At 42.1% G+C, this 22,032-nt stretch overlaps 1 protein-coding gene across 1 annotated transcript in view; it reads left to right on the top strand.

Moving 5' to 3' along the window:
- Positions 1–22,032, top strand: part of LOC125010984 (vasoactive intestinal polypeptide receptor 2-like) — a 64,755-nt gene that overhangs the window by 28,101 nt on the left and 14,622 nt on the right. Inside the window, exons 3-5 of the mRNA XM_047589962.1 lie at positions 7,397–7,510; positions 13,361–13,452; positions 18,976–19,073. Coding sequence (XP_047445918.1) covers positions 7,397–7,510; positions 13,361–13,452; positions 18,976–19,073 — 304 coding nt within the window. The remainder of the gene's footprint in view (positions 1–7,396; positions 7,511–13,360; positions 13,453–18,975; positions 19,074–22,032) is intronic.

Here is a 22,032-nt window from a genome sequence, read left to right as displayed (position 1 = left end):
TATTGCCAAAAGCATTCGCTCGCTCATCCAAATAACTGAATTCAGGTGTTTCCAACCACTTCTATGGCCACCTAGTCTGCAGACTGCTTCTACAAACATTAGTGAAAGAATGGGTCGCTCTCAGGAGCTCAGCGATATCCAGCATGCTGCTGTGATAGGATGCCACCTGTCATGAAATTCCCTTGCTTACTAAATATTCCACTACTGTGAGTGGTATTGTAACAACGTGAATGTGAAGTGAGTGGGAACAGCAGCAACGTAACAACGTAAAATGACAGAGCGGGGTTTGTCACAGTGCACAGAGGTCACCAACTTTCTGCAGAATCAATCGCTACAAACCTCCAAGCTCCATGCGACCTTCAGATTAGCTCGAGACCCGTGGGTAGCGAGCTAATAGTAGCTCTTCCTAAGGTTTCCATGGCCAAGCAGCTGCATCCGAGCCATACATCACCAAGTGCAATGCAAAGCATCTGATGCACTGGACTCCAGAGCAGCCAAGACGTTCTCTGTGAGTGATGAATCGCACTTTTCCATCTGGCAATCCGATGGACCAATCTGGGTTCGGAGGTTGCCAGGAGAACAGCACTTGTGTGAGTGCATTGTGCCAAGTGGGAAGTTTTAGTGGAGGGAAGATTATGGCGTGGGGTTGTTCTTCGGGAGCTTGGCTTGGCCTTGAAGATTTTGGACAATTCCATGCTCCTAACGTTGTGGGAACAGATTGGCCTCTTCCCATTCAAACGTGACTGTGCACCAGGAAAGCAAGGTCCATAAAGACATGGATGAGGGAGTTTGATGTGGAAGAACTTGACTGGCCTGACCTCAACCCCGATAGAACGCCTCTGGGATGAATTAGATGAAGACTGTGAGCCAGGCCTTCTCAGCCTTCTCATCCAATATCAGTGCTTGACCTCGCAAAAAATCACATAAACACTCTCCTAAACCTTGTAGAAAGTCTTCCCAGACGAGTTGAAGCTGCAAAATGTGGGTCATTGTTCGATGGGATAGTGCAGCAGGTATTTCTCTGAAACCATCTCCGCGTAGCTGGAGCTAAAAGTCTAATAACTTTAATCAAATATTCGATGTGTAGCCTTGTTGTCTCTGTTACCACAGGACATTTGGTGAAGCTGTTAACTGACTGCTGCCCAGAGGAGTTTGACCATTCTTCTACTAGTGTTAGCGAATACCTTTCCAGATGCATTGCAACACTAAATTTGTTGTATTTCAGGATCAATTCTTGAACTCCTCACATGTCTTCTCAGAGTTGTGTTGTGTTGTTGTTTTCATGTGATCAGCGACTAGTCGGCGTGATGATCAAAGCATCATGGCACAGCAGCAAAGTCGATAAACTCACTAGGTGACTAGTCAGCACCAGCCCTCGTAACTTTTTCCTCTAAGAGCAATTTACTTCTACATAGGTGCAGAACATGCGTAGCTTGTAGCATTTAAACTTTCGTTCCAGACAGAGGCGACCTGAGGCCATTTCACGGTCAACCCTTGTTAAGACTTTTGGGTCTATTTGGAAATGGGGAGAGACTGGAGTTTTCCTGCAGAACAAACCAAAATAAATTTAAAGAAGGTTAATGGAATACAGTCACAGAGTTTACTTAAAAGAAGCTAGTTTATTAAACTGACTGAAAAGTAAAAGAGTAGGGCCACGATGAGAACGAGGGCACGCTGCTCAGACAGTCTTTGCTTTATGCTGATTAAAAAATAATTAAAACAACCAGAGAGCAGATGTCTGCCGCTACGTTTTTCTGTGTTCTGCCGTTTCTAAAAGCCGCGCTCCTGCCTCTGACGTGTTTCGGTGAAGCTGCACAGAGAAAGAAGGTTGATCACTTAGTGGGTAAATGGAGTTTTCCCGCACGCACCAGTGAGCATGGATCTGTGTTCGACCCACTTTGCCCCAAAGAAATTAGTCCTCTCATTCTTTCCCTGTCAATTTTCTCCCCTGTTACCACTTTTACTTCTTCCTATTCTGTCCTTCCATCGCTCCGCAAGCTTTCTCTCACCATCTAGTCTTCTTAGAAATAAAATAGATCTGTACGCTGACAGATTGCGAAGCCTTTTCACTGTGCACACCGTTTACCACCACATTTACCACTCAAACCACTTGGAAGGTGAAAAGCAGGAAGCGGCAACAAATTATTGCGGGTGCTCGTACTTTTACACTACAGATATACAGAGCATCACAAATATAGAAAAAAAAATGGCACAAAAGCCGGTGGCGAAGGAGGGAAGAGGGAAAGAAAGGAGAAAAATACCTTCAGTCAGAGCAGATTTCACAGGTTTAGTGGAAAGCGGATGCAAAGGAGGGACGAGTGATGGGAGGGAAGGGACGCTGCAAATTACGGGGCCCAGAAGACGCCTGAAAAGATGAAAAAAAAGAGGTAGCGTAGAGGGCTAGAGGACGTAGGAAGGAGGATGAATGAAGAGGTAATGAAGGGAAAAAAGTGCAAAGTCTGACGAATCTCACAGACACTGATTCTGTTGACCGTGCTACTTTAACGTCAGAAAGTCTGCAAATCAACTTAACTTTCAGCAAACGTTTCACAACTTTATGCTGCAACAACTAGCAGACGAGAAGCTCTTCTTCTTCTTCTTCTTCTTCTTCTTCTTCTTCTTCTACGCTCAGTACAGACCTTAAAGAAGCTACTAAACACCTGAAAAGTGCTGGCGTTGCCAGAACGGGCGATTTTGAAAAGTAGAGTTCGAGATTTGGATTCATTTTGCCTGTTTTCTAGTTACTTTAAAGACTCTTCACAAGACAGTACGTGCATGAATAAGCATAAGCGCACTTCATTTGCACTGACTGTGCCTCTTTCTAAAGAGCCGAGAAGCTCCAACGGCCTCTATTGTTCAACTGCATGACATCATCCAATGCAAATAGACGGCGCTACAGTGGGATGCTGGGTGAGTTTTCTTCATTGATTTTTCATGACACTGGAAGAAATCTGTGTGGTGAAAACTTTAAACTAAAACTAATGTATTGGTCCACTGGTGACAGCAGGAACTGACTCAATGGCACAGCCCAAGGAACGGGTGGTGGTCACATGCAAAACAGGCAAAATCCCCCCCAAAAAATCACAAGGAGCAGATCAAAATAACTAAGTGCACGTGAAACAGGCCAGTGTGCTTCTGGTGCAGAGAACAAAGACAGAAGGGAACACAGAGGCTAAATAAAGTGGAACAATGAGACACAGGTGGAATGAATCAGGGCGGGGCTAAGAAATCAGGGTCAGAAACCACACGGAGGAAAAAGGCAGACATCTACAGTAGCTGCGTTTCCGTTGCAGGTTTTTACAAAATAAAAGTGATATTTCTGAAATTTTCGATGAAGTGAGATTGCGCTTTGTACGTGTTTCCATCGAAAGTTGTCTCGTAAAGTCTCGTCTCACGATGTCCTGTAATTTGCTTTAATTCTCATCACTCAGCTGGTCACATGACCCCCTGCGTCATCTCTAGTGACAAAGTGTTTCCATTGCACTTTAATATCAATACGTCTGAAAAAACACCTCACGAGAGCGAAATAGTGTTTTAGATTTAGATACTTGAGAGGTTTTTCCAAATGTAGGATTTTCTTGCGAAATTTCTAGGGGGAATGGAAACACGGCAGGTGACAGATTTAAGTACAGTATCTTTCAAAAGTGAAACAGAGAGTTAAAAGTGACTAGACGCAGCAGAGCCGGATGTGTAAACTCATGCAGTGCTGGTTTCTCTGTGGTTGGACTAACTGGTTCTCTGTGAGCATGTTTGCTCCACACGGGGTAACGTTAAAAAAAAATTCTGGGGCATTTTAACACAGAGAATATCAGATCAGGTCCTTTTATTGTGCTGAGGACGTATGGACTCGGAGGGAAAGTCGACAGAAATACGATGAAAGGATAAAACATTAAAGTGCGGAGAGTTGAGTTAGAGTGGCCTCATGTGGCGCGTTGTTTCGGTGCTTCACGTCGGACAGCGCTATACGTGAACGCCTTCCTGTTTTTGTGAACGATGAGCTGAACGCATCGTCTTTCCAACCTCGAGCGCAGACGTGAGTTTCCCTCAATCCACGGGGAAATAACAACATTCAGCCACGTTCAGCAACAAAAAAACAAACAGCTGTCATTCGACGTGCAATTTTACAGCAAATAATGTGGCTGGCGCAGCTGAAAGAGACGCAGTGGGAGACTGATCCTCACAAACACTGGAACGAGTTATTTGAAAGTGCAGAGCCGATCCTGGTGGAGAAAAAACACTTCACATTTTTCTGTAACCTGTTCTTACCACGTCACACGGAATTGCGACACATGAAGTTGGAAAATTAAAAAATGTCAACTATGAACTTGAATACTTCCGTATGAAAGAGGAGGACGATTATTTAAGCACAGACGGTTGCTCATGTTACCTGATAGAAAGAATAGAAGTGATTAAGAAGTTCACGTCACTGTCACAGATTGGGTTTCCCTTTATCTTCCAAAATGGAAGCAGACGTGCAAAATAAATAAGTCAGCACAAACAGGCTTCCTTTTCTCAGCGTTTCTTCTTTTGCCCTGGGAGCAGGGATCTCTAGCAGGGATGCTCCGGAGACGAGAGCTACGTCTCCATTCATCCATCACTAAAAAAGCCCAGCTCAACATTCAGTTTGCCTTCAGATGTAGAGCTGGGAAAGCTATTTTGGTCGAGAGTTTGTTTGCCTCTGGAGGGTGTGAGGGTGGGCGGGAGTTTTGTAGTGACGGTGGGTAACTCCCCCATACTCTTTTCTCACAGCGTCTAAACCCTCCACACAAACCATGTGCACCTTCTGTGCAGCTTAGGAAGACAGATGTGCTGAATCTAAATTGTAAAAATAAAAAAGCAAAACTGCTTTCTGGCCTTTGTTTGTAACACAGTGGGCTCATGATTGAAACGAGTGCCAGTCAAGTTTAAAATGTCAAATGTCAGAACTACAAAACGTGCCTCTTACCTCCAACGATCTTTAAGCTTTTAACAGAACAATCCCATCGTTTCTTTGTGTGCAGATGATCGACAATCATTATAAACAGAGCGACTCTGCAGGCACAGCCCAGACGATGCCGTGCTACATGTGCAATTATGACTACAGCACGACAAAGACTTTGGAGGACGATCTCAGCTTGTGAGGCATTTGTATTCAGACTTTCACACACAGTGGTGGACTAGCAGCACTAAAACAACAGGTGCACCGGCGTTTTTTTTTTTTTTGATGGAGGATAATAAATAATCCTTCCCTGAAACTCCACGGCTGCTCTCACATCAGAGTACCGCACAGAAACCAATATTTGTATTTACATGTAAATCAGGACGTGTGGAGATGGAAACGATAATGTCAAAAAAAAAAATCTTGGCTTTCCATTACAAGTATCGTTAGTTAGTTAGTTAGTTAGTTCATCACACTCATGTTTTAGCCTGTGAAAAAAAAAAAAAAAAAAGATTCCCAGTCAAGTCGGATCATTTATATGAGGTCATTTAGGCCAACTTCCCATTCATTGGTTCGTCCTGGCAGCTCGCTAGCGGTGTCAACAAAAACAATGGAGCACTTTTGTGGCCAGAGTAGATGAACTAGATTCAAGTTTGACAACAAAAGCGCAAGAGTCCACGGTCAGAGGATGTCCAGTCAGTCAAAGGTGGACATTGAGATGGACTCTCTTGTCATTTGGGGTTTTTGCAACTAAATCTGGGTTGCTTAGAGATGGACTTTTGCTCCTTTACAGGTTAGCTGTGACAGTTGTGAGCTGGATTTGTCCAGTATACTATCCAAAAATGTTGTGTGACCTTTAGCAAGTCTTGGAGGCTGGTAGAAGAAGGAAGGACCCAGTCCAGTCAGATGTAGGCCAACGTTCCATTCATTGAGAGTAGCCTGGTAGCCTGGTAGCCTGTTAGCCTGGTAGTGGTGTCAGCAGCATCCCTTTGCCAAATTACTGAACTGGGTTCAACCTTTCCAACACAATGGTATCCGTTGGCCAACTGATCGCTCAAAGGTTGATGCAGAGATTTACTCCCATCGATTCTGCCCTAGTCTGTCCGTTGTGTCCTTGGGCAAGACATTTAACCCACTTTGCTCCCAGTGTGAAGTCCACTGGTGTATGGTTGCGAGTGAGTGATGTTTGGTGGTGATCGGAGAGGCCGTGCGGCTGAGGTAGTTTACGAGCGAATGAATAATGCATTCAATTGTAAGCACTTTGAGCATCTAATGGAAAAGCACTATATAAAACCAATGCATCATTATTACTGTTATTGTCATTTGACTCATGTTGGCCTGCAAGGCCTTCAGGAGAAGGAATTACACTCCATGGACCTGACCCGAGTGACCTGGATTTGTCCAATATATAGTCGAAAATGTTACGTGACCTTTACTAAGCCTGGAGCCAGTCCAGTCAGATCATTTGTAGCAGTTGTATCAGGCCATGTAGGCCAACTTCCCCTTCAATTAAGGGAGCCTGGCAGGGCAGCGGGGGTGTGAACAAACACAATGCAGCATCCCTTTGCCAAGATATCTGAACTGGGTTCAACTTTTGCTACACAGCGGCATCAGCCGGGCAACTGATGTCAGACTGGTGAAAGTTGAGCAAACGTGGACTATTTGTATCTAAATCTTGGTTGCAAGGAAAAGGAAGTCTGCTCCTTTACAGTTTTGGTGCTGCAGCAGAGGGAAGGACCCAGTCCGGCCATATCATCTGTATCTGCATTTCTAGCAGCCATGTAAAACACAGCAGGGGCGTCAACAAAAACAATGCAACGTTTTGCCAAAATAGCTGAACTACATTCCACCTTTGCAACAAAAGCACAACGGTCTGAGCACATCAGATCCAATGAAAGGAGGTTGTAGAGATGTACTCTGTTGTCATTTGACTCATGTTAGCCTGCGAGGCCTTCAGTTTTGGTGCTGTAGCATTGAGCTGGATTTGTCCGGATATAGAGTCCGGAAAACCTGGATTTGATCCTGTTTGTGAAAATATTAAACTTGATAGTAGAAGAGAGAGTGGTTCCATCCAAACTCTGACTAAATACATCCAACAAAGAGAGCACAGAACGGTATGTACAAAAGAATGCGACATTTGAAAGCAGTTGCAACCTAAACTGAACATCAAATCACTGTGGAAGCAGGATATTGTGAAGGGCTGTTTTGTATATATATTTATTTATTAGGGAATGAGGACCTTTTCCAAGTAAAACAGGAAGTAAACAAAACTCAACTAGAGAAGAACATACAAGAAAACCCAAAGGGATTCAAAGTCAAAAACAGAAACTAATGGAAACTAACTGAAAAAGGGTCTAAAAAGACTGTTCCAAAGCTGTAATCTGAAGTTTTTGAGTTTGGAAAAGCCTTGGACTGTATTTAACATCTTGTTGGTTAACACACATGAGCTGACTTAACGCCTTTGAATGTGTCTTTCAGAGCCGGGATGCAAAGGAACTTGGGACATCATCGCGTGCTGGGAGCGGGCTGCGTTCGGCGAGACCGTGACAATCCCCTGTCCTCGAGTCCTCAAAACTATATTCGGCAGAAACGGTAATCTTCTGAAACTATTAAACGAATTAATGCAGAGGTCATGCTTCTCTGTTCTTGGTTGTGTTTACTTACTCTAAATGGCCGTGACTTCGGAAGACTGACACTCAATTTGCACATCAGATGATCAAAAGCCCGACATTAACATAAACCCTGAAAGGAAGAGGGACTGTGGGTTTTGCGAGCGCGTGCGGTCCTGTGGACATTTTTCCAGCCAGTGACCAGATGGCTGTTTGGGTTTCCGAGTTGTGCTCTAATTTACATTTATGACTAAACATTATGTAAGCTGCCAGCGGCTTCTTCAGAGCCAGAGCTCGCGCTGACGCTTCCCTGCCTGGTACAGATCCAAACGCCCTCCAGTCGCATCTGCATCTCACTGAAATAGTAAAGACTCATTGCGTAACACGAACATTTAGCAGCAGCAGGATGGTGAACACCGGGTACCCTGTAGTTATTGTGTCTTTTTTATTTAACTTTCTACCTGTTTAAACATGAAATACAATAAGAATGAGGTCACATTAAGCTAAAAGCACGTTTTGAATTGTTAGTCAGCTTTATTTCCTCCACATTAAACACCACCTAGGTTGCTAATGGGCAGCCAGATCCACTGAGAATCAACAGTGTCCAAGCCTCCAGAGTTTATGAAATATATTTAAGGATTTCTTATCAAGTTTTAGGTTAATGCTATTTTTTATGGGGATGCAAACGCTATATATAGATAGATGGTAGTACTATTCTGGAAAAATGGGAAGTTAATTGGCAAACATACAAGTCTTAGATTAAAGTGCATTCATTGTCGCTAGGGTACCTAATGAAGTGGCTGGGTGAGTGTATCTCTGCTATTTATTGCTTAAATATAAATTTGCATGCAGGGCTTCATTCTCTCTGGAAGCTCATGGGGGCTCATCTGGTAGTGGGTGCGAGTGTTGCCGGATATGCGATCATATTTATTATTATCATATTTATGAGATAGTTTCAAGCCCTGTGTGATATTACAGGGTGATTTGAAGAAGCCTCATGCACAAAAAAACAACTTCGATTTTAAATGCACTGTCCTAATGTGTGACTTTTTCCGAATTGCTTTAGTACATACGATTGTTTCGGTAAACGGTACATCATTTCAATCTGGAAACCCTGCAAGGTCCACCCTGGACAGGTCTTCAGTCCATCTCAGTAGTAAAGGATTCTGAAATACAGAGTTTCCATTTTATTTCTTTTTTTACAGTTTTAAACACCAGTTTCACATATGTATTTATGATTGTGTCTCTGTTTAGTTTTTCTGTTGTTGTATTAGCTCGGCTGTATTAGCTCGGCTATATAGTAAATGAGGCCACTACCTCAATATACTTCAAAGTTTAAAATAAATAAATAATATATGATAATACTATTCTTTATGAAGATATGATTTGAAATATTCTACTTTTTTTCAGGTTTACCAGATGCATTAGGATGTATTTACACAAGGTATCGGATCGGTATCGGCGATAAAAGCCTCAGTATCGGATCAGAGAGGAAATCGAACATTCCTAGATCTCAGGACTAACACAGAGCGACAGACAACTCACACTCACACCTACGGCCATTTTAGAATCACCAATTAACCTAACGAGCATGTCTTTGGACGCAGACACACGAGAACATTCAATCTACAGCAGGTTTCTTAAAGTGTGCGCCGAGGCGGATCAGTCTTAGCGCTCGTTACTTCCACTCAGCAAGCAACCGACCATTTGTGCTTGTTTTGTTTTTGCTTTTTTGTGAATTTCCAAAGGGAGACGAACCCCTGTGAGATTTTAGGCATTGGGGCCTTCAGAAAGTGTCCCTCAGGAGGAGTTTACACTCTACTGGACAACGCACTCATCTGAAACACAGTGATGCTTTTTATTAAAGGGTCAGGTCCTTTAATGGCTGGGTTGTTTTATTACGTTTGTCCCTCACAGTGCAAACGATCAACACTTTGTAATAAATTAACTAAAACTTATCTTAAATTTGGTATGTGCAAATCTGAATCTTCGTCCTGGAGCTGCTCAGTTTGAGATTTTTATTCCTGATTTCACCGCAACAGAACAACATATTCTAGGAATGAGGAATATCCACAGGGAGATGAACTCCCAGTACGCTGCATGATTTTGGCATCGGAGCCCCTCAGAAAATGTCCCTCAGGAGGAGTTTACAGTCTGATGGACAAGGCTCTCGTTTGAAACACTGTGATGCTGCTCATCCAGAATATACAACCTGAACATATTGAGAGCTTGCGTTTTCTTAAAGATATACAACTAAAATAACAATATTAATGAAGCAACAAGCACAACCTTCTCTTTAAAAATCATTAGCCTGAAAAGATAAAATAGTTTTAGTAGTGTTTTGGCTTCCTCGGGGCAGAGCCATATATAAGAGAGAGTCTGGTCAACTCTAATCACGGGCGCCATGTTTGCTACATCTGAGGTTAGATTCTACAGTGTAACCCTATGGGGCGGATGTGCTATGTTGAAATAAATGTCTTATTTCCACCATTAACGGGCCTATAAATGTTATTGCCAACGTCTGTCAGTATGTAAAAGGCCCTCACTTAAATATGCCAGCATCTACTTACTTTAAATATCTTAAATATGAGCCTGTAAAATGCTTTGTAGCCCAATCACCTCATCAGTCATGGAGCTGTGTTTACCTTCTCCTCAGTCTCCGTGTTCATCCATCACCGTTAAAAGTTTGAAAAAATTATAAATTCCCAGAAGTAGTGAAAACTAAACTAGTCTTACTTATTTAGTATTATCATTATAGCATTAGCACGCTAGCCATAATAACTTAGCAGTAACCGAGGTAAAGTTACGCGTCAATTAAATGTGTCTACATGGACATAAATTACAGAACACATAGGTTTCACAGTATATATGACGATAGCTGCTATTTTTAAGTCTTTAGTCTAGATAACTAGCTAGCATAAGGTTAGCATAAGGCTAGGTTAACTTTAAGGTTCACATTAATGATGGTATGATCTTATTTTTCTGTACAAACGTCAAAGACAGACATTGACATTCACCTCATCACATAATAGGGAGAAATCAGTTGACATCCAGTTCTTCCTTTTTCTTAATCCTGTGCTGGAACCATAGGCTGAGCACTGTGGCACATTTTAACTTCTCTATGGGTGAATATTGGTTAGATGTATCTAACATGGCGCCCATGAAACACGTGACCAGCTCAGAGGGATAGCTTGGATGGTCCATTCCCTAGATGGACAGACTGTCTCTGATATACGGCTCTGCTCAGGGGTGCATAATAGCGCCACCCTGAGGACGTAAATCCACTGGATGTAATTGGTCTTCCTGCTTCATTATGCAATTTGCTTTTCTGTCTTTTTTTTTTTTTTTTCCCAGAGAACACTCAGGTCTGTTAGCTGGACTCCAGTGATCCTGGAGCAGACTCTGACATAAACAAAGTAGTGTTGTCATGAGGCCGTTTAATCCACCAAAAAAAAAAAAAATAAATAAAAAAGAAGTCAGACTGTTAGTCAGCGATGACATTAAAGAGGACGGCGCGATTCAAATGTCAGCTGAGTGGCTTTCTTATCATGCTCCCCACGGGTAACCAAGTTCCCCCCTAGAACTTACGTATTAAATAAACTTAGAGTGCACCGTTTCAAAAAGTTGATGAAATCAGACGAACCTCTTCCACACTTCCAAAGACTGAGGAAAGGATTTCAGGAGTGGAGCAGAAACAAGAGTTCAGAGCAGTTTTGCTGACATTTATCATAAAAACAACAATTTGATTAATTAATTGCAACTTGAAGAAGGAGCTTCATTCATGGCCAGATTTAGTTAAATGCTAAATGCTAATCTGTTAGAAACTGTACGCTGTTTATGTGATATGTGTCAGTAAATAGAACGAAAACATTTATTGGTTTTTAGTTGTATATATTAGACAAAAAGACCAATTTAATAAAGCTTATATATGAATTTGAATCCATGTAACAGGCTGTATCGACTCAGTTTCTTCTCCAGAGTTTTATACCAGCCTGCTGTGCTGTCCTTGCTAATTTATGAGGCTGGATCATACGTTAGAGATAAATAAAAGATGAAGCACAGCTCAAGTAAAAGTACAAAATCATTTTTCTTTGGTTGTTGTGGAAGAACAGCATTTATTTCGTGAAAGTTAAAGTGTAATGGAAACAGACGCTCTCAATCGGTGCAATGGCTCAACGCATATTCCTGAGATAACAGCGGAGGACAGTGCTCATATCTGTTCTTGTGCTTGTTCAAGTTCAAACGTAATGAGGCAAAAACGTTATGGGTGAATAGATATTGAAGGAAAAACTTAAACAATAAACTGCAGGCTCGCAACTTGAACAATTTACTGTACTATACACAGGAAGGATCGACATTTGTGGACAGGTTTAGGTTGCTAATGCTAATCTGTTATAAACTGTCCCCTGTTTAAATATGTGTCAGTAACAGAGGAGAATAACTTCATGTAGTGAAAAACAGCGACCTTTAAAGTGCTTAGATAACACTTAATGAAACTTGGAGGCTGCATTAGCATTTGTAGAGCTTGTGGCAGCTTGATAGTTTCAGTGTGAGAGTTTAACACTAATGTCTCACAGCAAGAAGGTTCTAGGTTCAAATCAAATCACCATAGATAAAGATGGACGGAGGAGCAGCTCCTCAAAAGTGAAGCTGAAGCAAGTAGAGCTTCCCCTGGTGGCTGGAGGCTGCAGTGTAGGTCATAAGCTCCACCTCCTCCATGTTAGTGGATGGGACATTTTAGGGAGTTAATATAATGATGATGAATGTTCAAGTGTCAGAGTACAGTGTATAATCCAACATTTCTTTGTAACTGGTGGAGGTGGAGCAGAGCGTAGTATTAATTAGACAAAAACTTTGAGTGAGTCTGGAGGAAGTGTGGTCGGATCATGAACATAATGGCTCTACTATCAGACTGTACTGATAAGACTCTGGCTCCAAAGTCTCCACGTGGTTTCACTGGATCGTTTCTACCGGGAAAATAGCATCCGTTTGGTCCACTGTCGGTACAAACCATGGATAGACCCATCGTGACGTCACCCACTGGAATCTGAACCTTGAAAATGAAGCCTGAAGTGGGCGGTCGCCATGTTGGATGAGCTTTACTCCGCCCACACTCAGATACTCCAAATATAGGGTGGAGCTAAAGTAGCCTGGACCTTAAGACCCGCCGATCCAACTCTCCGCCACCTGTCACTCAAAGTGGGAATGCCCTTAATTATGCAGAGTTTTAAACCTTAATAAAAAAAATAAACTAATGAGTTTGTCCATGTTATATACAGTCTATGGTTTGAATCCACTGGGCAACGGGGGCCTTTCTGGGCGGAGTTTGTATGTTCTCTATAGATGCTCCAGCTTCCTCCCACCATCCAAACACGTGCTCGTTAGCTTCATTGTCATTCATTTTTGGTTGTTTATTCGTCTTCGTTAAATGAAAGTGACACGGCTCTACTCTTGATTATTTTCTTTCTACGCGTTGCCCTTCCCACCGCCAGCCCGTTCCACGTGTCGTCATTTTATAGCTTCCCCCAGCACCTATTTGTCATTGGCTCGGTACCGACGTATTGCTTCTGTTGACATCCCTGGTTAACACAGTAGACAGCCCATTTCACACTCCACAGAAGCAGAGAGCGCTGATGTCAGTGAGAGTATTTGGTGAATTCAGCTGCACTGAAATCCACGTTTATATACGTTCAAACGGGAATTTAACGCTTCAGAGAGCCAGAAAATAAGTGGAGACCTGATCATTTGAGCCGCTGCTGGCGCTAACTAACTCAACTAACTAACGGAGAGTCTTAGTTTGGCATAATTGTGTTGTGCATCTCTTCCCCCACAGGCAACATCAGCAGGAACTGCACCTCGGCGGGATGGTCCGAGGTTTTCCCAAACATAACCAGCGTGTGCGGCTCGGACACCAGCCAGGACAAGGTAGCGTAACAAGTCTGCACTGCTGCAAATGTCACCTGAATGTTGATGAGCTCTGACTGTGCAGCAGCAAGGAGCCGCAACACAACATGGACCATTAGCGGCCTGTAATTGACGAAGCCCGCGGAGCTGGTTGTTAATTAACACCGGTTTGTGGTGAAGGACTGCATCTTTAAAAAGGTCAATATGCCAGACAGTCGTGTGGTACATGTTAAAATATGTGTGTGTCCTGTCCTTTTTTTTTTTTCTTTGCGTGACTTAATGGAACAAAATAACGCTATAAAGTGTCGTTTTGTGTTTCCCAGTTTATCCGTGTCATCGAAAGCGTTTAGCCTGGACATCTCTCTCTAGGGGCAGACGCTTGAAGTCCCGGTTTGACCTCGCTTCCATCCGGGGGACAGTCTGGACTTTTTAATTGTGTTTATAGATTGCAAGCGATCTGTTCCGACACAGCGAAGTTAAAGCGCTCCGACTTTTCCCTTAATGACATGACGACACGTTTGGACAAAGGGACACGCAGCCACCGTGCTTGTGTAATATTTGGCACCTGGTGTGTGAGCAAAGAGAAAAGAAAAGCAGTTTATCCACTTGATGCCTAATGATCACTGTGAGCATGAGGGAGTCTATTAAATCATTAACGCAATCATTGAGGAAAGGCCGCTGATTGTTTTATAAAACCACACAGGCAGCGTTACTAATTACATGTGAGGCTGGTGGTGAAAGTGTCCAAACATGTGGTTAGATTAGATTAGATTTAACTTTATTGTCATTCCACATGTGCAGGTACAGATTCCCAGTTTTTGCACTAATAGTCTGGTGAGACTTAATGTGGTTTTCATTAGACAGTTTGTCCTGACTTTATTGAACTCCACGGCACAGGTCCGGGTCAGTAGTGACGGTACAACGTGTGGCATTGTATTTCAATTGCATCAGACATTTCATCTGGTTGTTGTGGAGATTATACACCCATCGGCCATAACATTACGACCACTGGCAGGAGATGTAAATCACTTTTAAACCATCTTGTGACAATTCGGTTTTCTGCTGGGAAACTTTTGGACCTGGACGTTATTTAGACATATTTAGGCACCCACCTAGACCAGACCAGACCAGACCAGACCAGACCAGACCAACCCCCCCACCCCCCACCCGACACACACACAAAAACACTTTAGGAACAACTCAAAAAACATGAAGAACAGCACAAGGTGTTGACCTGGAATCCAAATTCACTAGATCCCAAATATATCAATGGTATGGGACAATCCACAGAGGACCCTCCCCTCAAAGCTCTAACAACATCCTGTTACCAGACACCGTTCTCTGACAAGTTGCACAAGAGGAGACCTACACAATATTTAGAAGGTGGTCATAATGTCATATATACTCGTGAGTGTCGGTTTTCAGGTCAAAAACTTCACTAAATACATTCATCTGAATCCTGATTAAACAATAGTTATGTAGGACGGCTCCTATCAGCGCGTGGTCTGGTTTGGCCCTCGTTGTGGTATAATTACTTCCCCCCTCCTCTTCAGTCGCCTCGGTTCAGCTCAATCAGCCATTGTGCTTGTACAACTCTTTCTGGTTGCTCTGTCATCTCAGTCCTCACTCGTCCACTTATGTCTTCAACCCGCCTGAGATCCTCTCAGGATAAATCAGGCCAAAACAACCTGAACAACGGCGCACGGCTGTCACATGAAAGTGCTCCACTTTTCATGTGGGATTTCGCAGGACAAAGAAAGAAGAGGATGCCTTTACTCGTCCTCGCCCGGCTCCTCGTGTATTACTCCTATACTTGAGGCCGGCGTGTGGAAGAACAGTCAAAGTTCATGCAATTCTGTGAAAGCCAGAATGAATTTGAGCATCTGATTCACACAAGAGAAAGGACCAAACTTCAGGAGGTTACGTTCATGCTTTTTTTCCTTTTAAACCAACACTCTGTCTGTCTGGTGGACGGACGTCAGACTTTTCTGTTCCTAAATAAATAAGCTGACTTGAAATCAAATAAGCTTCATCCTGTGTTGGAAGAGAAAAGCATCTTTTCATTTTCCGCCAATCACTGAAAGTAGAAAAGAGGAAAAACTGCAATCTGGAAGCAGCTGAAAAAGTGTTTTTGAACGGTTTGGAATGGCTTTTTTAACATGGCACTAAAAAAAAAAAAAAATAATAACACAAAAAAGATTATACCACAGTGTAGGTAAAGAAAGGAAATAAAAGACTGAGTATCTAATAAAAATGCAAATGGAAGACTGCAAAATGTCCAAGAGTGCAGGCTCAATTTTCACAAAGGGGTTTTATTAGTTTGTTTCAACCCGTTCTTTTTTCCTAATTCTGTTGCAGCTGAAGCTGAGAGCGTTTTCACAGCACAAGCATCAAGCGAATGGACAATAACTTTTATTTTATATGCCGGCAGAAATGCTTCTTACTTGCTTTGTTTTCTGGTTTCAAGATTGCATCTAATTAGGCCACTACTCACGGCTTTTACATTTCTGTACACACTCGCTACTGTGCAACAGTCTTTTCCATGTGATACTTAAAGAGAGAAAAGACAGTGTTTTGCTCCATTTGAATGAATCCTAATTGCATATAAATATATATTTCTGTAATGACCAAGGGAATTTATTCATTTTTATATCTTAACATCATAAATGATCTTTTTCCTAAAGATAAATAATAGACCCAAATAGTACAAACAAGATTAATTCTACACTGAGTCTTGGGGAAAATATAAAACCGACTCATTCATTTCTGATGAAGAGTATGACGTCTACATAATCCTAAAATTGTTCTGGGGGTTTGACAAATGTAAAACGTGGAGGTTTTTAAGGTCAGGGTTTGCAAGTTGATCTGGAATTTCTCCATAAGATCTGATAGGCCAAAGAAATTGTTAGGGGGCGGAGCTTGATGAAGAGAAACAGTGGCCATAGCTAGCTGAGCACCACAGAGATTGGTTGGAGGGCTGTAAACTCATGAGGGTTTGACCTGTAGACATTTTAATAGTTTGGATGATCAGTTGCATAATGGATTTGAGCAAATATCTGAAAATTAATTTGTGAATGTAACTTTCTTTATCTAATGGCGAAGGATTTATTTTTGTTTTTAATCTTTCAGGTTCCTCAGCATTCATGACAGGGTTGTCACCGCGCATCTCACAAGTCAAATTATTCTAAAATGGACAAGAGAGAATTTTTATAAACTTTTCAAAAGTTTTTGATACCTTGGTTCACCTGCAGTTTTTTCGGTACATCCATGTTGACTAACATGTCTAACAGTCACTGAAGTTCATCCCTTTTGCCCTTAATTGAAAATTTTAAAGCGTCCAGGATGTCTCGCTGCAGTTGTGTTGTGTTTCTTTATGCAACACCAGACAGGTTTTTGTGATCTTGAGATCAGGTCTCTTTGGGGATGAGGGCTCCTGTTGCAGGACACATGTCCTATTGACATGTGTCCTGCTGCAGAATCAATCCGGGAGCAGTCAGACTCTCTGAGAAGAATCTAAACATCGAGAACTCTTCCACAAACAGGTGACTGTCAGTCGAGACATTGATCATTCAGCTGTTTCAGAAAATTAACTCTTCACAATAGTGGGAACCTTGAAGAGAGGTTGAGAGGGGTGAGGTGGGACATATCTCCCTCACACAGAGGACGGGACCTGTCTTTTGCTACTGATTTGACGGCAGACGTTTCATCTTCTCATCAAACGCTCTTTGATTCTCTCGGTAAAAAAGAGCCTCTTCCTGAGGAAGCACGATAACGGTAGAGACAGAAAGCAATTACTACTGGGAGCTTTATATCCATTTCCTTTTCCAGCAGGAAATTATCGGCTCCTCAGCTCCTTGTGCCAGACTCTCAACAACAAAACGCCTGGTTGTCGTCATCCTCAAGCAGAGTTTTCATGTAACCGTGCAGATATCAAAGACTTTATTGCATCACATTTTTATGGAAAACAAGGGATTGTCATTATCCAAATAAAAGTTCCAAAATTAAAGCAAATTCCTGTGAGCCTTGCTTTTTTTTTCTTCCAGAAACTAACTTTTTATCCACCAAAACTGTGCAGTTTGTTTCTAAATGAAACTGCGACTGAGAAGCCTGAAGCGACAAACTCTGCATCAGGAAAGTTATAATCAGCCAGAATAAGAATCAGGGACGATGGTGTTGAACGCAGAGCTGATGTCCACAAATAAGACCCGTGCTTAGGTCCCTGCAGGGTCCGGGTTGTGCAGGATGTAGTGCAGAGCCATGTTGACTGCGTCACCCACGGATCTGTGGGAGTTGTTGAAGATCTGGGTGAAGATGGGAGCTGGGTGGTCAGCACAGACTTTCAGGCAGGACGGAGAAGGTTTACTATCAAGAAGAAGAGACCCGGAGAAGCTACTCAGATCAGTGGTGAAACATCTTCTTGTAAATACCAAGACCTGGATGACTGAGAACCTTCACAGTCATTATGATGCAAGTCCACAGTTTTACTCTCAGCTGACCAAAGTCAATGCTGCCCACACACAGTCACTGCTGACGTGGAGAAGGAGAAGGCCTCCATTTTGAAATTCCTTGGGACTAACACCATAGCAGAGTTGATTAAGGCTCAGCAGTGACTCCACTTCCTCAAGATCAGGAAAATCATCTATGACCACCTCCATCCTGGACGAGCTAAACCTGCTGCCCTATGGACCAGGGGTGTCCCACAGACCAGAGGGTCCAATCTGGCCCCTGGGATGAATTTGCAAATCAAGAAAATGACACCGATAAACCATAATCAGAGTTACAGGCAAAACATGACCCCGAGTTCCTGAACTAAATTGGCGGATGGCAGCAATGAGCCAAAATTGCACTCGCTTTTCTTAAGACATTTGAAGTTGTTGCATGTAAACATTTTCATAATGTACTAGTACTTCATTGCAGTAAAGCAAACCGAAATGTTACTGTTTTTATGTTTATATTTATACATTAATGTGCTATTACACAGATCGGCCACAACATTATGACCAGACAGGAGAAGTAACTAACATCAACCATTCGACCATTGGAAACTTTTGGACCTGGCATTCATTCAGATTCAGACAACTTTTTATTAATCCCACCAGGGGCAATTGGTTTGGACAGCTTGCATACTATTACATACACAATAGGAACTGATAAAAGTAGAATAAAACAAAGCAGAAGCGAGCAAGTAAAAGATTATAGAGAATTTAATAGACGAATGGCAGAGGGAATAAAAGATTTTAAAAGACACTTTGTCTTACAGACAGGTAGAGAATACCGACGACCAGAGGGTAATAGAGAAAATTTACTGGCAATCACATGACCAGGAGAAGACAAAATGCTGGTTGTTGGTTGATCTCTGGTCCTGCCTGAGGTCAGATTGGGCTTTTTGATAAGGTTTAACTAGAGCCCTGCTCTAGAAGAAGATACAGAAACCATATCACTGGTTGACCCGTCCAAACATGGGCGTCTGTGCTGGCGGAGAGTAACATTAACTACTGGAGTGAATCTGCTGTAACAACAACTCTTGTCTCTTTCCATCTGCAGCTTGTCTTCTACGTGGTCGTGCAGACATTGTACACCCTGGGTCACAGTCTGTCTTTGATCGCCCTCACCACAGGGAGCGCCATCCTCTGTCTGTTCCGGTGAGACCATATCTAAACACTATTACTAAACCTCATAACAAATGTCCTGTAAATAGCCCGTGTTGATTTTAAGCTCTGTTCTTAAGTCTTTGTTTCTGGTGAGTGTTTTTTTTTTTCTTTTTTTTTAATGTCCTGATTTATACGTCGACTGCGTCTGAGGAAGAGCTGCCAATTTAATTAGATTTTAAATGAGCAAGCACGGGCAAAATGAGCACACATTTCACAGCCAGTTTTCATTAATTGTCCACACTTCACTGTGAATGTGTGTGAGTCACATCTGAATAAGGACATTTAGATTCAAAACCTTCACCGTGAAGACACGTTGGCCAGCTTTCCCTCCCCACTGTCGTACTAACTATAAGCTGCACGGCCGCTAAAACTTTATCATGATTAACTGTTACATACAGCTCTGGAAGCTTTGAATCATATTTTCATCATTGAAACCCAAGAACAACCCACAGCCTGCTGCTCTCTCTGAGGAAGGAAGGTCAGTTGAATGTTCCACTTGGAAAAATAGTGAGTTTTATTTTTATTTTATTTTAGCTGTTTCCAAATCATATCCTAGTTACAGATATATTACGAGCATGGGCTTAAAGTGGAAACTCAGCCTTTGTCAGAGGGTATTTTAGGGTATTTATTGCTGGTCCTGCTGGTTCAGTATTTTAGCTGTTCCTAGGACTACCATGGCTCTTCTGGACTGAGGTTTCAGGTCACTGCTCCGAGTGCTCCGAGTGCCACGGGGACAACGCTCACCTTGACCGTCCACATCTGTTCCACCTGCTCTTCCCACCCTTGGTCCTTCTCAACCTTTTCGTGTTCATTCTTTCTGAGGTTGGCGTCAGCTGGTATCGACACATCTATCACCACCACCTTCGTCTGTTCTTCTGCTCTTTGTCCACCACCACTACTATGTCCGGTTGGTTAGCCAGAACCTGTTTCTCAGTCTGGAAACTGAAGCTCTGCAGAATCTTGGCCCTGTTGTTCTCCACCACCTTCTGTGGTGTTTCCCATTGGGACTTGGGTACTTCTATTCCATACTGAGTACAGATGTTCCTGTACACCATCCCAGCCACTTGATTGTGCCTCTGCATGAACACTGATCCAGCTATGAACTGGATGACTGTCTGCAGTGTGTGTGTGTGTGTGTATATATATAATAAGCCATTTAATATTCAGGTATCTTAACTTGGGAGTTAGCCCACCATAAGAGTCAGAAAATCTGGATTTCCATCATTCATTTTTTATTTTTTTTGAAAAAATGACATTAAACCTTTTAAAGAAAACACAAAAGATGGGTGCACCAGATTTCCCTGAAGCTAATTTCCATCTGTAGTCCCACATAAAACAGAGACGCCACGTTAAAACAAAATGCATACAAGGTAACCTCACAGTCAACCTAGAGCTAAACCATGAGTACAAGTATCGGCGGCCCCTCCTCCCCTCTGCTGTCACACTCTGCTCCCAGTAGACCAACAACAAGTTGAACGTATGCACAATATTCCTTCCTTCCGTCTATCTATACATGCATTTTTGCACTGTCTGCATCCTTCCCAACAGTAGATGTGCGTTTATATATAAGCATATGCATTCTTCTATGTTTTCCTGAATGCTGTATTGTTTGTTTGTAATATATATTTCCTATTTTCTATATTCTCCATATTCTTATTTTTATTCTTTTTCATACATTGTACATTCAAATAAAGGCATATCTTGTCTATCTTAAGTGCCACTAGGAACCGATTGTGATCCAGCAAAGATCTCACGGCAACGTAGTAGTGACACCATCTGAGAGCTGGAGTTGAATTTGTTTACGACAGAATAATTGGTTGAAGGACTATCCAGTTATGTGCTGAGGTATTTTAGCTTTTTGTATAGGTTGAAACATGCCCTATAATTAAATTCAAATGGATTTATATTCTGATAAGGCTCGAGTCTGGCTACACTAGCCTAGAGAGTTATGTGAGTGACTCTAAATTCATAATTAACTAATCCTAATATGCAACCATAAAGAAGTAAAAGGGTCAGGGCCGTTTTCATTTTAACAGCTCTTTCACTTTCTGTTATTCTGACCTCGGCCAAACACGTAGCTTTTGAAAACCAGAGGTCGATCAAAGCAGGAGCAACGCTGTGGAAAGCAAGCAGAATTTTAAGTGCAGGAGAAATAAACTAAGCAGAAACAAAAGAGCAGGGAGATCGATAAAGACAAGGGTGAAATGAACATAATGAAATCCAGAGGGAGTTTTACCAGACTCATATTCTCAAAAGAAATGAGGCTGCAGCTGTGATATATTCCTCCATTATTTCTTCTTCAATTAAGGGAGTGAAAGTTACGGAGTTGTTGTGGTTTTTGGAAACTGCTTCTGTAGAGATGAGCTGCCAGCGTGAGGTCATCCTTAATCTGCTGTGTTGTGTGTTGTTTGTTTGATGTATTCAGAGAGTAAAAACCTGAACATTAGATAATTAGGTGGTGGATGATTGCAGGATCCTTGTTGTGGTAAAGAAAAACATCTTCACAAGATCAGGCTACAGAAGCCAGCTCAGAGTTGGAACATATGAAAATGAGATCGTCTGGACTGGATTCAACTCCCTAAAGACACAACCAGAGCCAGAAAGACCCACAAATACACAATAATACAAAAGGGTGGATATTATCTTTGAATAAAAATGGTTGCCACCAAAATGATTTCCATCCAGGATATATTTTCAACTAAACATTCAATTTAAAACTATAAGCCCAAAATCATTGTATAACTTTAACTGTATTTAAGCCTTTAAACACTAAACACTTATTTCAATTGATTTTTTTTTTCTTTGCTTCTCTTTTGCCTCCGGACCCCTGCTGTGTCATAACCGTATTAAAATAACTGAGATGAACCATAAGTACATATTGATAAAATGGTTCAAGGCCATTCAGAGCTTAAAAAAGCAGAACTGTCACCGACGTGTTTATATTTTCAGA

Source organism: Mugil cephalus, chromosome 7, assembly GCF_022458985.1.
Source record: "Mugil cephalus isolate CIBA_MC_2020 chromosome 7, CIBA_Mcephalus_1.1, whole genome shotgun sequence".
Taxonomy (NCBI): domain Eukaryota; kingdom Metazoa; phylum Chordata; class Actinopteri; order Mugiliformes; family Mugilidae; genus Mugil; species Mugil cephalus.
The sequence above is the reverse complement of the archived record's forward strand: the minus strand, read 5'-3'. Positions and strand labels throughout refer to the sequence as shown.